The 15928-nt window shown below is 51.1% G+C and overlaps 1 protein-coding gene across 3 annotated transcripts in view; it reads left to right on the top strand.

Annotated features, from left to right (window-relative positions):
- Window positions 1-1137, top strand: part of LOC137309260 (SITS-binding protein-like) — a 208605-nt gene extending 207468 nt beyond the window's left edge. For 2 of the 3 annotated variants that reach the window (XM_067977524.1, XM_067977523.1), the window contains one exon: window positions 952-1127. In XM_067977524.1, coding sequence (XP_067833625.1) covers window positions 952-1085 — 134 coding nt within the window. In that variant the 3' untranslated portion in view covers window positions 1086-1127. Of the gene's footprint in view, window positions 1-951 lie in introns of all 3 variants that reach the window. The other variant, XM_067977522.1, reaches the window with a different exon arrangement.
- Window positions 1138-15928: the final 14791 nt, after the last annotated feature.

The raw sequence follows: 15928 nt of genomic DNA on the forward strand, positions 1-15928 counted from the left end.
GGTATCTGTTATTCTATATATAAACCCCCCGAACCCCTCGATTAGATTCCAGCCTGTAACTCACTCCCGGGTATCTGTTATTCTATATATAAACCCCCCCGAACCCCTCGATTAGATTCCAGCCTGTAACTCACTCCCGGGTATCTGTTATTCTATATATAAACCACCCGAACCCCTCGATTAGATTCCAGCCTGTAACTCACTCCCGGGTATCTGTTATTCTATATATAAACCCCCCCGAACCCCTCGATTAGATTCCAGCCTGTGACTCACTCCCGGGTATCTGTTATTCTATATATAAACCCCCCGAACCCCTCGATTAGATTCCAGCCTGTAACTCACTCCCGGGTATCTGTTATTCTATATATAAACCCCCCGAAACCCTCGATTAGATTCCAGCCTGTAACTCACTCCTGGGTATCTGTTATTCTATATATAAACCCCCCGAACCCCTCGATTAGATTCCAGCCTGTAACTCACTCCTGGGTATCTGTTATTCTATATATAAACCCCCCGAACCCCTCGATTAGATTCCAGCCTGTAACTCACTCCTGGGTATCTGTTATTCTATATATAAACCCCCCCGAACCCCTCGATTAGATTCCAGCCTGTAACTCACTCCCGGGTATCTGTTATTCTATATATAAACCACCCGAACCCCTTGATTAGATTCCAGCCTGTAACTCACTCCCGGGTATCTGTTATTCTATATATAAACCACCCGAACCCCTCGATTAGATTCCAGCCTGTAACTCACTCCCGGGTATCTGTTATTCTATATATAACCCCCCCGAACCCCTCGATTAGATTCCAGCCTGTAACTCACTCCTGGGTATCTGTTATTCTATATATAAACCACCATTGAGGTTGAAGGCAGCACTGCCCTTGTCCTATTGGGATGTTGTGTGGTGGGTTCTGATGATCTGTCACCAATGGCGGTCTCTGTTTCAGATTGTGAATGTGACCCGTTCATACATACACAGACACCAGACCTTTGTCGTGCCCCTGCTGGTGAAGCTTGCTGCGGAGTGGGCCTCCCTCCGCCATCCCGTGTTTCGTCCGCTGTGGTGGGACAGTCCAAGTGACCCAAGAACATTTACCATTGATGACGAGTTTCTGATTGGTGAGGAGGTATGAGCAGTTTTTTCTGCGAGAACGTTGGTTTTCCAGAGACCAGCTGGTGGGTTCTGGGGTACAGTTTGTGTCTTTTCTCTGCCGATTGGTCTTTGCTTGTCCTGCCTTCTCAAGAGAGACACAGGAATATAAAATCGTTACACACTGTGGGATATAAATTGGTCTTGGACCATCGCAAATCGTCAGCTTGTTTTACATTGACTTCAGGCGAGTGTAAGCTGGTCTGCGGGTTCACTATCGGCCTGGACCCTTTTATAGCCCACAGTCTGTAAAAACACTTAAATCAGCTGACTTTAGTTTTTCAATTTTTAAAAATTCTTTATTGTATAATGAAATGTGTACACCACATATATATCATGGAAGGGCAGGTTCCAAGCCACTTTACAGGAACGTAATCAGGCAAAACTTGACACCAAGCCAGAGGGGTGACGAAAAGCCTGGTCAAAGATGTAGGTTATAAGGAATGTCTTAAAGGAGGAGAGAGAGGTCGAGAGGCGGAGAGTTATAGGGAGGGAATTCCAGAGCTGAGGGCCTCGGCAGCTGAAGGCACAGCCGCCAATGGTGGAGCGATTAAAATTGGGAATGTGCAAGAGGTCAGAATTGGAGGAGCGCAGAGATCTCGGAGGGTTGTAGGGCTGGAGGAGGTTACAGAGATCTCGGAGGGTTGTAGGGCTGGAGGAGGTTACAGAGATCTCGGAGGGTGGTAGGGCTGGAGGAGGTTACAGAGATCTCGGAGGGTTGTAGGGCTGGAGGAGGTTACAGAGATCTCGGAGGGTCGTAGGGCCGGAGGAGGTTACAGAGATCTCGGAGGGTCGTAGGGCTGGAGGAGGTTACAGAGATCTCGGAGGGTTGTCGGGCTGGAGGAGGTTACAGAGATCTCGGAGGGTCGTACGGCTGGAGAAGGTTACAGAGATCTCGGAGGGTTGTAGGGCTGGAGGAGGTTACAGAGATCTCGGAGGGTTGTAGGGCTGGAGGAGGTTACAGAGATCTCGGAGGGTTGTCGGGCTGGAGGAGGTTACAGAGATCTCGGAGGGTTGTAGGGCTGGAGGAGGTTACAGAGATCTCGGAGGGTTGTCGGGCTGGAGGAGGTTACAGAGATCTCGGAGGGTCGTAGGGCCGGAGGAGGTTACAGAGATCTCGGAGGGTTGTAGGGCTGGAGGAGGTTACAGAGATCTAGGAGGGTTGTAGGGCTGGAGGAGGTTACAGAGATCTCGGAGGGTTGTAGGGCTGGAGGAGGTTACAGAGATCTCGGAGGGTTGTAGGGCTGGAGGAGGTTACAGAGATCTCGGAGGGTTGTAGGGCTGGAGGAGGTTACAGAGATCAGGAGGGGTGAGGCCATGGAGGGATTTGAAAACAAAGATGAGAATTTTAAAATCGAGACGTTCCCGGACCGGGAGCCAATGTCGGTCAGCGAGCACAGGGGGTGATGGGTGAACGGGACTTGATGCGAGTTAAGATACGGGCAGCAGAGTTTTGGACGAGCTGAAGGTTATGGAGGGTGGAAGATGGGAGGCCGTCCAGGAGAGCATTGGAATTGTCCAGTCTGGAGCTAACAAAGGCATGGATGAGGGTTTCATCAAAAATGAGCTGAGGCAGAGGTGGAGAGGGTTGATGTTCTGGAGGTCAAAGTAGGCGGTCTTAGTGATGGAGCAGATATGTGGTCGGAAATTCATCTCAGGGTCAAATAGGACGGCAAGGTTGCGAACAGAGTTTGAACTGGAGGAAATTTTTGCTCATCCAATCGGACAAGCCATGTGACAAATCAGAGACAGTGGCGGGGTCGAGGGAGGTGGTGGTGAGGTAGAGCTGGGTGTCGTCAGTGCACATGTGGAACCTGACGTGTTTTCGGATGATGTCGCCGAGGGGCAGCATGTAGATGAGAAATAGGAGGGGGCCAAGGATAGATCCTCGGGGGACTCCAGAGGTAACGGTGCGGGAGTGGGAAGAGAAGCCATTGCAGGTGATTCTCTGACTATGACGGGATTGATAAGACTGGAACCAGGCGAGGGCAGTCCCACCCAGCTGGACGATGGAGGAGAGGTGTTGGAGGAGGATGGTGTGGTCAACCGTGTCAAAGGCTGCAGACAGGTGGAGAAGGATGAGGAGGGAGAGTTCACCACGGTCACTGTCACATGGGATGTCATTTGTGACTTTGATAAGGGCCGTTTCAGGACTGTGGCAGGGACAGAAACCTGATTGGAGAGATTCAAACATGGTGTTGGGGGAAAGATGGGCACGGATTTGGGGGGCGACAAAACGTTCAAGGACTTTGGAGAGGAAAGGGAGATCAGAGATGGGGTGGTAGTTTGTAAGAAGTCAAGGTTGATTTTTTGAGGAGGGAGGTGATGATGGCAGATTTTGAAGGAGAGGGGAACAGGACCTGAGGTAACAACGTCAGCTATCATGGGGGCCGCGAAGGGAAGTTGGGTGGTCAGCAGTTTGGTACGAATAAGGTTGAGGGAGCTGGAGATGGGGGTCATGGTAAAGATGAGCTCGGAGAGGGCCACTCTGTGGTGAAGTGAGTGATTCTGTCCCACTGTGTGAGGAAGTGAGTGATTCTGTCCACTGTGTGGGGAAGTGAGTGATTCTGTCCCACTGTGTGAGGAAGTGAGTGATTCTGTCCCACTGTGTGAGGAAGTGAGTGATTCTGTCCCACTCTGTGGGGAAGTGAGTGATTCTGTCCACTGTGTGGGGAAGTGAGTGATTCTGTCCCACTGTGTGAGGAAGTGAGTGATTCTGTCCACTGTGTGGGGAAGTGAGTGATTCTGTCCCACTGTGTGAGGAAGTGAGTGATTCTGTCCACTGTGTGGGGAAGTGAGTGATTCTGTCCAACTGTGTGGGGAAGTGAGTGATTCTGTCCCACTCTGTGGGGAAGTGAGTGATTCTGTCCACTGTGTGAGGAAGTGAGTGATTCTGTCCCACTGTGTGAGGAAGTGAGTGATTCTGTCCACTGTCTGGGGAAGTGAGTGATTCTGTCCCACTGTGTGAGGAAGTGAGTGATTCTGTCCACTGTGTGGGGAAGTGAGTGATTCTGTCCCACTGTGTGGGAAGTGAGTGATTCTGTCCACTGTGTGGGGAAGTGAGTGATTCTGTCCACTGTGTGGGGAAGTGAGTGATTCTGTTCACTGTGTGGTGAAGTGAGTGATTCTGTCCCACTGTGTGAGGAAGTGAGTGATTCTGTCCCACTGTGTGGGGAAGTGAGTGATTCTGTCCCACTGTGTGGGGAAGTGAGTGATTCTGTCCCACTGTGTGGGGAAGTGAGTGATTCTGTCCCACTGTGTGAGGAAGTGAGTGATTCTGTCCACTGAGTGAGGAAGTGAGTGATTCTGTCCCACTGTGTGAGGAAGTGAGTGATTCTGTCCACTGTGTGGGGAAGTGAGTGATTCGGTCCCACTGTGTGAGGAAGTGAGTGATTCTGTCCCACTGTGTGAGGAAGTGAGTGATTCTGTCCCACTGTGTGGGGAAGTGAGTGATTCTGTCCACTGTGTGGGGAAGTGAGTGATTCTGTCCCACTCTGTGGTGAAGTGAGTGATTCTGTCCACTGTGTGAGGAAGTGAGTGATTCTGTCCCACTGTGTGGGGAAGTGAGTGATTCTGTCCACTGTGTGGGGAAGTGAGTGATTCTGTCCACTGTGTGAGGAAGTGAGTGATTCTGTCCCACTGTGTGGGGAAGTGAGTGATTCTGTCCACTGTGTGGGGAAGTGAGTGATTCTGTCCCACTGTGTGGGGAAGTGAATGATTCTGTCCACTGTGTGGGGAAGTGAGTGATTCTGTCCACTGAGTGAGGAAGTGAGTGATTCTGTCCCACTGTGTGAGGAAGTGAGTGATTCTGTCCCACTGTGTGGGGAAGTGAGTGATTCTGTCCACTGTGTGGGGAAGTGAGTGATTCTGTCCCACTCTGTGGTGAAGTGAGTGATTCTGTCCACTGTGTGAGGAAGTGAGTGATTCTGTCCCACTGTGTGGGGAAGTGAGTGATTCTGTCCACTGTGTGGGGAAGTGAGTGATTCTGTCCACTGTGTGGGGAAGTGAGTGATTCTGTCCCACTGTGTGAGGAAGTGAGTGATTCTGTCCCACTGTGTGGGGAAGTGAGTGATTCTGTCCCACTGTGTGGGGAAGTGAGTGATTCTGTCCCACTGTGTGAGGAAGTGAGTGATTCTGTCCCACTGTGTGGGGAAGTGAGTGATTCTGTCCCACTGTGTGGGGAAGTGAGTGATTCTGTCCCACTGTGTGGGGAAGTGAGTGATTCTGTCCCACTGTGTGGGGAAGTGAGTGATTCTGTCCACTGTGTGAGGAAGTGAGTGATTCTGTCCCACTGTGTGAGGAAGTGAGTGATTCTGTCCCACTGTGTGGGGAAGTGAGTGATTCTGTCCCACTGTGTGGGGAAGTGAGTGATTCTGTCCCACTGTGTGGGGAAGTGAGTGATTCTGTCCCACTGTGTGGGGAAGTGAGTGATTCTGTCCACTGTGTGGGGAAGTGAGTGATTCTGTCCCACTGTGTGGGGAAGTGAGTGATTCTGTCCCACTGTGTGGGGAAGTGAGTGATTCTGTCCACTGTGTGAGGAAGTGAGTGATTCTGTCCCACTGTGTGAGGAAGTGAGTGATTCTGTCCCACTGTGTGGGGAAGTGAGTGATTCTGTCCCACTGTGTGGGGAAGTGAGTGATTCTGTCCCACTGTGTGGGGAAGTGAGTGATTCTGTCCACTGTGTGAGGAAGTGAGTGATTCTGTCCCACTGTGTGAGGAAGTGAGTGATTCTGTCCCACTCTGTGGTGAAGTGAGTGATTCTGTCCCACTGTGTGGGGAAGTGAGTGATTCTGTCCCACTGTGTGAGGAAGTGAGTGATTCTGTCCCACTGTGTGAGGAAGTGAGTGATTCTGTCCCACTGTGTGAGGAAGTGAGTGATTCTGTCCCACTGTGTGGGGAAGTGAGTGATTCTGTCCACTGTGTGGGGAAGTGAGTGATTCTGTCCACTGTGTGGGGAAGTGAGTGATTCTGTCCCACTGTGTGGGGAAGTGAGTGATTCTGTCCCACTGTGTGAGGAAGTGAGTGATTCTGTCCCACTGTGTGAGGAAGTGAGTGATTCTGTCCCACTGTGTGGGGAAGTGAGTGATTCTGTCCCACTGTGTGGGGAAGTGAGTGATTCTGTCCCACTGTGTGGGGAAGTGAGTGATTCTGTCCCACTGTGTGGGGAAGTGAGTGATTCTGTCCCACTGTGTGAGGAAGTGAGTGATTCTGTCCCACTGTGTGGGGAAGTGAGTGATTCTGTCCCACTGTGTGAGGAAGTGAGTGATTCTGTCCCACTGTGTGAGGAAGTGAGTGATTCTGTCCCACTGTGTGGGGAAGTGAGTGATTCTGTCCACTGTGTGGGGAAGTGAGTGATTCTGTCCACTGTGTGGGGAAGTGAGTGATTCTGTCCCACTGTGTGGGGAAGTGAGTGATTCTGTCCCACTGTGTGAGGAAGTGAGTGATTCTGTCCCACTGTGTGAGGAAGTGAGTGATTCTGTCCCACTGTGTGGGGAAGTGAGTGATTCTGTCCCACTGTGTGGGGAAGTGAGTGATTCTGTCCCACTGTGTGGGGAAGTGAGTGATTCTGTCCCACTGTGTGGGGAAGTGAGTGATTCTGTCCCACTGTGTGAGGAAGTGAGTGATTCTGTCCCACTGTGTGGGGAAGTGAGTGATTCTGTCCCACTGTGTGGGGAAGTGAGTGATTCTGTCCACTGTGTGGGGAAGTGAGTGATTCTGTCCCACTGTGTGGGGAAGTGAGTGATTCTGTCCCACTGTGTGAGGAAGTGAGTGATTCTGTCCCACTGTGTGAGGAAGTGAGTGATTCTGTCCCACTGTGTGGGGAAGTGAGTGATTCTGTCCCACTGTGTGGGGAAGTGAGTGATTCTGTCCCACTGTGTGGGGAAGTGAGTGATTCTGTCCACTGTGTGGGGAAGTGAGTGATTCTGTCCACTGTGTGGGGAAGTGAGTGATTCTGTCCACTCTGTGGGGAAGTGAGTGATTCTGTCCCACTGTGTGGGGAAGTGAGTGATTCTGTCCCACTGTGTGGGGAAGTGAGTGATTCTGTCCACTGTGTGGGGAAGTGAGTGATTCTGTCCACTGAGTGAGGAAGTGAGTGATTCTGTCCCACTGTGTGAGGAAGTGAGTGATTCTGTCCACTGTGTGAGGAAGTGAGTGATTCTGTCCCACTGTGTGAGGAAGTGAGTGATTCTGTCCCACTGTGTGGGGAAGTGAGTGATTCTGTCCCACTGTGTGAGGAAGTGAGTGATTCTGTCCCACTGTGTGGGGAAGTGAGTGATTCTGTCCCACTGTGTGAGGAAGTGAGTGATTCTGTCCCACTGTGTGAGGAAGTGAGTGATTCTGTCCCACTGTGTGAGGAAGTGAGTGATTCTGTCCCACTGTGTGGGGAAGTGAGTGATTCTGTCCCACTGTGTGGGGAAGTGAGTGATTCTGTCCCACTGTGTGAGGAAGTGAGTGATTCTGTCCACTGTGTGGGGAAGTGAGTGATTCTGTCCACTGAGTGAGGAAGTGAGTGATTCTGTCCCACTGTGTGAGGAAGTGAGTGATTCTGTCCACTGTGTGGGGAAGTGAGTGATTCTGTCCACTGAGTGAGGAAGTGAGTGATTCTGTCCCACTGTGTGAGGAAGTGAGTGATTCTGTCCACTGTGTGAGGAAGTGAGTGATTCTGTCCCACTGTGTGAGGAAGTGAGTGATTCTGTCCCACTGTGTGGGGAAGTGAGTGATTCTGTCCCACTGTGTGAGGAAGTGAGTGATTCTGTCCCACTGTGTGGGGAAGTGAGTGATTCTGTCCCACTGTGTGGGGAAGTGAGTGATTCTGTCCCACTGTGTGAGGAAGTGAGTGATTCTGTCCACTGTGTGAGGAAGTGAGTGATTCTGTCCCACTGTGTGGGGAAGTGAGTGATTCTGTCCCACTGTGTGAGGAAGTGAGTGATTCTGTCCCACTGTGTGAGGAAGTGAGTGATTCTGTCCCACTGTGTGGGGAAGTGAGTGATTCTGTCCACTGTGTGGGGAAGTGAGTGATTCTGTCCCACTGTGTGGGGAAGTGAGTGATTCTGTCCCACTGTGTGGGGAAGTGAGTGATTCTGTCCCACTGTGTGAGGAAGTGAGTGATTCTGTCCACTGTGTGGGGAAGTGAGTGATTCTGTCCCACTCTGTGAGGAAGTGAGTGATTCTGTCCACTATGTGGGGAAGTGAGTGATTCTGTCCCACTGTGTGGGGAAGTGAGTGATTCTGTCCCACTGTGTGAGGAAGTGAGTGATTCTGTCCCACTGTGTGGGGAAGTGAGTGATTCTGTCCACTGTGTGAGGAAGTGAGTGATTCTGTCCACTGAGTGAGGAAGTGAGTGATTCTGTCCCACTGTGTGAGGAAGTGAGTGATTCTGTCCCACTGTGTGGGGAAGTGAGTGATTCTGTCCCACTGTGTGAGGAAGTGAGTGATTCTGTCCCACTGTGTGAGGAAGTGAGTGATTCTGTCCCACTCTGTGAGGAAGTGAGTGATTCTGTCCCACTGTGTGAGGAAGTGAGTGATTCTGTCCCACTGTGTGGGGAAGTGAGTGATTCTGTCCCACTGTGTGAGGAAGTGAGTGATTCTGTCCACTGTGTGAGGAAGTGAGTGATTCTGTCCCACTCTGTGAGGAAGTGAGTGATTCTGTCCCACTGTGTGAGGAAGTGAGTGATTCTGTCCCACTGTGTGGGGAAGTGAGTGATTCTGTCCCACTGTGTGAGGAAGTGAGTGATTCTGTCCCACTCTGTGAGGAAGTGAGTGATTCTGTCCCACTGTGTGAGGAAGTGAGTGATTCTGTCCCACTGTGTGGGGAAGTGAGTGATTCTGTCCCACTGTGTGAGGAAGTGAGTGATTCTGTCCACTGTGTGAGGAAGTGAGTGATTCTGTCCCACTGTGTGAGGAAGTGAGTGATTCTGTCCCACTGTGTGGGGAAGTGAGTGATTCTGTCCCCACTGTGTGGGGAAGTGAGTGATTCTGTCCCACTGTGTGGGGAAGTGAGTGATTCTGTCCACTGTGTGAGGAAGTGAGTGATTCTGTCCACTGTGTGGGGAAGTGAGTGATTCTGTCTACTGTGTGGGGAAGTGAGTGATTCTGTCCCACTGTGTGAGGAAGTGAGTGATTCTGTCCCACTGTGTGGGGAAGTGAGTGATTCTGTCCCACTGTGTGGGGAAGTGAGTGATTCTGTCCACTGTGTGAGGAAGTGAGTGATTCTGTCCACTGTGTCAGGAAGTGAGTGATTCTGTCCCACTGTGTGGGGAAGTGAGTGATTCTGTCCCACTGTGTGGGGAAGTGAGTGATTCTGTCCCACTGTGTGGGGAAGTGAGTGATTCTGTCCCACTGTGTGGGGAAGTGAGTGATTCTGTCCACTGTGTGGGGAAGTGAGTGATTCTGTCCCACTGTGTGGGGAAGTGAGTGATTCTGTCCCACTGTGTGGGGAAGTGAGTGATTCTGTCCCACTGTGTGAGGAAGTGAGTGATTCTGTCCCACTGTGTGGGGAAGTGAGTGATTCTGTCCACTGTGTGGGGAAGTGAGTGATTCTGTCCACTGTGTGAGGAAGTGAGTGATTCTGTCCCACTGTGTGGGGAAGTGAGTGATTCTGTCCCACTGTGTGAGGAAGTGAGTGATTCTGTCCACTGTGTGGGGAAGTGAGTGATTCCGTCCCACTGTGTGGGGAAGTGAGTGATTCTGTCCACTGAGTGAGGAAGTGAGTGATTCTGTCCCACTGTGTGAGGAAGTGAGTGATTCTGTCCCACTGTGTGGGGAAGTGAGTGATTCTGTCCACTGAGTGAGGAAGTGAGTGATTCTGTCCCACTGTGTGAGGAAGTGAGTGATTCTGTCCCACTGAGTGAGGAAGTGAGTGATTCTGTCCCACTGAGTGAGGAAGTGAGTGATTCTGTCCCACTGTGTGAGGAAGTGAGTGATTCTGTCCACTGTGTGGGGAAGTGAGTGATTCTGTTCACTGTGTGGGGAAGTGAGTGATTCTGTCCCACTGTGTGAGGAAGTGAGTGATTCTGTCCCACTGTGTGAGGAAGTGAGTGATTCTGTCCCACTGTGTGAGGAAGTGAGTGATTCTGTCCCACTGTGTGGGGAAGTGAGTGATTCTGTCCCACTGTGTGGGGAAGTGAGTGATTCTGTCCACTGTGTGAGGAAGTGAGTGATTCTGTCCCACTGTGTGGGGAAGTGAGTGATTCTGTCCACTGTGTGAGGAAGTGAGTGATTCTGTCCCACTGTGTGGGGAAGTGAGTGATTCTGTCCACTGTGTGAGGAAGTGAGTGATTCTGTCCCACTGTGTGAGGAAGTGAGTGATTCTGTCCCACTGTGTGGGGAAGTGAGTGATTCTGTCCCACTGTGTGGGGAAGTGAGTGATTCTGTCCCACTGTGTGAGGAAGTGAGTGATTCTGTCCCACTGTGTGAGGAAGTGAGTGATTCTGTCCACTGTGTGGGGAAGTGAGTGATTCTGTTCCACTGTGTGGGGAAGTGAGTGATTCTGTCCCACTGTGTGAGGAAGTGAGTGATTCTGTCCCACTGTGTGAGGAAGTGAGTGATTCTGTCCCACTGTGTGAGGAAGTGAGTGATTCTGTCCACTGTGTGGGGAAGTGAGTGATTCTGTCCCACTGTGTGAGGAAGTGAGTGATTCTGTCCCACTGTGTGAGGAAGTGAGTGATTCTGTCCACTGTGTGGGGAAGTGAGTGATTCTGTCCCACTGTGTGGGGAAGTGAGTGATTCTGTCCCACTGTGTGGGGAAGTGAGTGATTCTGTCCCACTGTGTGAGGAAGTGAGTGATTCTGTCCACTGTGTGAGGAAGTGAGTGATTCTGTCCCACTGTGTGAGGAAGTGAGTGATTCTGTCCCACTGTGTGGGGAAGTGAGTGATTCTGTCCCACTGTGTGGGGAAGTGAGTGATTCTGTCCCACTGTGTGGGGAAGTGAGTGATTCTGTCCCACTGTGTGAGGAAGTGAGTGATTCTGTCCCACTGTGTGGGGAAGTGAGTGATTCTGTCCCACTGTGTGAGGAAGTGAGTGATTCTGTCCCACTGTGTGGGGAAGTGAGTGATTCTGTCCCACTGTGTGGGGAAGTGAGTGATTCTGTCCCACTGTGTGAGGAAGTGAGTGATTCTGTCCACTGAGTGAGGAAGTGAGTGATTCTGTCCCACTGTGTGAGGAAGTGAGTGATTCTGTCCCACTGTGTGAGGAAGTGAGTGATTCTGTCCCACTGTGTGGGGAAGTGAGTGATTCTGTCCCACTGTGTGAGGGAAGTGAGTGATTCTGTTCACTGTGTGGGGAAGTGAGTGATTCTGTCCACTGTGTGGGGAAGTGAGTGATTCTGTTCCACTGTGTGGGGAAGTGAGTGATTCTGTCCACTGTGTGAGGAAGTGAGTGATTCTGTCCCACTGTGTGGGGAAGTGAGTGATTCTGTCCCACTGTGTGGGGAAGTGAGTGATTCTGTCCCACTGTGTGGGGAAGTGAGTGATTCTGTCCACTGTGTGAGGAAGTGAGTGATTCTGTCCCACTGTGTGAGGAAGTGAGTGATTCTGTCCACTGTGTGGGGAAGTGAGTGATTCTGTCCCACTGTGTGGGGAAGTGAGTGATTCTGTCCCACTGTGTGGGGAAGTGAGTGATTCTGTCCCACTGTGTGGGGAAGTGAGTGATTCTGTCCCACTGTGTGAGGAAGTGAGTGATTCTGTCCCACTGTGTGGGGAAGTGAGTGATTCTGTCCCACTGTGTGGGGAAGTGAGTGATTCTGTCCACTGTGTGGGGAAGTGAGTGATTCTGTCCCACTGTGTGAGGAAGTGAGTGATTCTGTCCCACTGTGTGAGGAAGTGAGTGATTCTGTCCCACTGTGTGAGGAAGTGAGTGATTCTGTCCCACTGTGTGGGGAAGTGAGTGATTCTGTCCCACTGTGTGGGGAAGTGAGTGATTCTGTCCCACTGTGTGAGGAAGTGAGTGATTCTGTCCCACTGTGTGAGGAAGTGAGTGATTCTGTCCCACTGTGTGGGGAAGTGAGTGATTCTGTCCCACTGTGTGAGGAAGTGAGTGATTCTGTCCACTGTGTGGGGAAGTGAGTGATTCTGTCCCACTGTGTGGGAAGTGAGTGATTCTGTCCACTGTGTGGGGAAGTGAGTGATTCTGTCCCACTGTGTGGGGAAGTGAGTGATTCTGTCCCACTGTGTGGGGAAGTGAGTGATTCTGTCCACTGTGTGGGAAGTGAGTGATTCTGTCCCACTGTGTGAGGAAGTGAGTGATTCTGTCCCACTGTGTGAGGAAGTGAGTGATTCTGTCCCACTGTGTGGGGAAGTGAGTGATTCTGTCCCACTGTGTGAGGAAGTGAGTGATTCTGTCCACTGTGTGAGGAAGTGAGTGATTCTGTCCACTGTGTGAGGAAGTGAGTGATTCTGTCCCACTGTGTGGGGAAGTGAGTGATTCTGTCCCACTGTGTGGGGAAGTGAGTGATTCTGTCCCACTGTGTGGGGAAGTGAGTGATTCTGTCCCACTGTGTGAGGAAGTGAGTGATTCTGTCCCACTGTGTGAGGAAGTGAGTGATTCTGTCCCACTGTGTGAGGAAGTGAGTGATTCTGTCCCACTGTGTGAGGAAGTGAGTGATTCTGTCCACTGTGTGGGGAAGTGAGTGATTCTGTCCCACTGTGTGAGGAAGTGAGTGATTCTGTCCACTGTGTGGGGAAGTGAGTGATTCTGTCCCACTGTGTGGAGGAAGTGAGTGATTCTGTCCCACTGTGTGAGGAAGTGAGTGATTCTGTCCCACTGTGTGAGGAAGTGAGTGATTCTGTCCCACTGTGTGAGGAAGTGAGTGATTCTGTCCACTGTGTGGGGAAGTGAGTGATTCTGTCCACTGTGTGGGGAAGTGAGTGATTCTGTCCCACTGTGTGAGGGAAGTGAGTGATTCTGTCCCACTGTGTGAGGAAGTGAGTGATTCTGTCCCACTGTGTGAGGAAGTGAGTGATTCTGTCCCACTGTGTGAGGAAGTGAGTGATTCTGTCCACTGTGTGGGGAAGTGAGTGATTCTGTCCACTGTGTGGGGAAGTGAGTGATTCTGTCCACTGTGTGAGGAAGTGAGTGATTCTGTCCCACTGTGTGAGGAAGTGAGTGATTCTGTCCCACTGTGTGGGGAAGTGAGTGATTCTGTCCCACTGTGTGAGGAAGTGAGTGATTCTGTCCACTGTGTGAGGAAGTGAGTGATTCTGTCCACTGTGTGAGGAAGTGAGTGATTCTGTCCACTGTGTGGGGAAGTGAGTGATTCTGTCCCACTGTGTGAGGGAAGTGAGTGATTCTGTCCACTGTGTGAGGAAGTGAGTGATTCTGTCCCACTGTGTGAGGAAGTGAGTGATTCTGTCCACTGTGTGGGGAAGTGAGTGATTCTGTCCACTGTGTGGGGAAGTGAGTGATTCTGTCCCACTGTGTGGGGAAGTGAGTGATTCTGTCCCACTGTGTGAGGAAGTGAGTGATTCTGTCCCACTGTGTGAGGAAGTGAGTGATTCTGTCCACTGTGTGGGAAGTGAGTGATTCTGTCCCACTGTGTGAGGAAGTGAGTGATTCTGTCCCACTGTGTGGGGAAGTGAGTGATTCTGTCCCACTGTGTGAGGGAAGTGAGTGATTCTGTCCCACTGTGTGAGGAAGTGAGTGATTCTGTCCCACTGTGTGAGGAAGTGAGTGATTCTGTCCACTGTGTGGGGAAGTGAGTGATTCTGTCCCACTGTGTGAGGGAAGTGAGTGATTCTGTCCCACTGTGTGAGGAAGTGAGTGATTCTGTCCCACTGTGTGGGGAAGTGAGTGATTCTGTCCCACTGTGTGAGGAAGTGAGTGATTCTGTCCCACTGTGTGGGAAGTGAGTGATTCTGTCCCACTGTGTGAGGAAGTGAGTGATTCTGTCCCACTGTGTGAGGAAGTGAGTGATTCTGTCCCACTGTGTGAGGGAAGTGAGTGATTCTGTCCCACTGTGTGAGGAAGTGAGTGATTCTGTCCCACTGTGTGGGAAGTGAGTGATTCTGTCCCACTGTGTGAGGAAGTGAGTGATTCTGTCCCACTGTGTGGGGAAGTGAGTGATTCTGTCCCACTGTGTGAGGAAGTGAGTGATTCTGTCCCACTGTGTGGGGAAGTGAGTGATTCTGTCCCACTGTGTGGGGAAGTGAGTGATTCTGTCCCACTGTGTGGGGAAGTGAGTGATTCTGTCCCACTGTGTGAGGAAGTGAGTGATTCTGTCCCACTGTGTGAGGAAGTGAGTGATTCTGTCCACTGTGTGGGGAAGTGAGTGATTCTGTCCCACTGTGTGAGGAAGTGAGTGATTCTGTCCCACTGTGTGGGAAGTGAGTGATTCTGTCCCACTGTGTGAGGAAGTGAGTGATTCTGTCCCACTGTGTGGGGAAGTGAGTGATTCTGTCCCACTGTGTGGGAAGTGAGTGATTCTGTCCCACTGTGTGGGGAAGTGAGTGATTCTGTCCCACTGTGTGAGGAAGTGAGTGATTCTGTCCCACTGTGTGTGGAAGTGAGTGATTCTGTCCCACTGTGTGGGGAAGTGAGTGATTCTGTCCCACTGTGTGAGGAAGTGAGTGATTCTGTCCCACTGTGTGGGGAAGTGAGTGATTCTGTCCCACTGTGTGAGGAAGTGAGTGATTCTGTCCCACTGTGTGAGGAAGTGAGTGATTCTGTCCCACTGTGTGGAGGAAGTGAGTGATTCTGTCCCACTGTGTGGGGAAGTGAGTGATTCTGTCCCACTGTGTGAGGAAGTGAGTGATTCTGTCCCACTGTGTGAGGAAGTGAGTGATTCTGTCCACTCTGTGACGTGAAGTGAGTGATTCTGTCCCACTGTGTGAGGAAGTGAGTGATTCTGTCCCACTGTTGTGAGGAAGTGAGTGATTCTGTCCACTGTGTGAGGAAGTCGAGTGATTCTGTCCACTGAACTGTGTGGGGAAGTGAGTGATTCTGTCCCACTGTGTGAGGAAGTGAGTGATTCTGTCCCACTGTGTGAGGAAGTGAGTGATTCTGTCCCACTGTGTGGGGAAGTGAGTGATTCTGTCCCACTGTGTGAGGAAGTGAGTGATTCTGTCCCACTGTGTGAGGAAGTGAGTGATTCTGTCCCACTGTGTGGGGAAGTGAGTGATTCTGTCCCACTGTGTGGGGAAGTGAGTGATTCTGTCCCACTGTGTGAGGAAGTGAGTGATTCTGTCCCACTGTGTGGGGAAGTGAGTGATTCTGTCCCACTGTGTGGGGAAGTGAGTGATTCTGTCCCACTGTGTGGGGAAGTGAGTGATTCTGTCCCACTGTGTGAGGAAGTGAGTGATTCTGTCCCACTGTGTGAGGAAGTGAGTGATTCTGTCCCACTGTGTGGGGAAGTGAGTGATTCTGTCCCACTGTGTGGGGAAGTGAGTGATTCTGTCCCACTGTGTGGGGAAGTGAGTGATTCTGTCCCACTGTGTGAGGGAAGTGAGTGATTCTGTCCACTGTGTGAGGAAGTGAGTGATTCTGTCCCACTGTGTGGGGAAGTGAGTGATTCTGTCCCACTGTGTGGGGAAGTGAGTGATTCTGTCCCACTGTGTGGGGAAGTGAGTGATTCTGTCCCACTGTGTGGGGAAGTGAGTGATTCTGTCCACTGTGTGGGGAAGTGAGTGATTCTGTCCCACTGTGTGGGGAAGTGAGTGATTCTGTCCCACTGTGTGGGGAAGTGAGTGATTCTGTCCCACTGTGTGAGGAAGTGAGTGATTCTGTCCCACTGTGTGAGGAAGTGAGTGATTCTGTCCCACTGTGTGAGGAAGTGAGTGAT

This window comes from Heptranchias perlo, unplaced genomic scaffold, assembly GCF_035084215.1.
Source record: "Heptranchias perlo isolate sHepPer1 unplaced genomic scaffold, sHepPer1.hap1 HAP1_SCAFFOLD_156, whole genome shotgun sequence".
NCBI lineage: Eukaryota > Metazoa > Chordata > Chondrichthyes > Hexanchiformes > Hexanchidae > Heptranchias > Heptranchias perlo.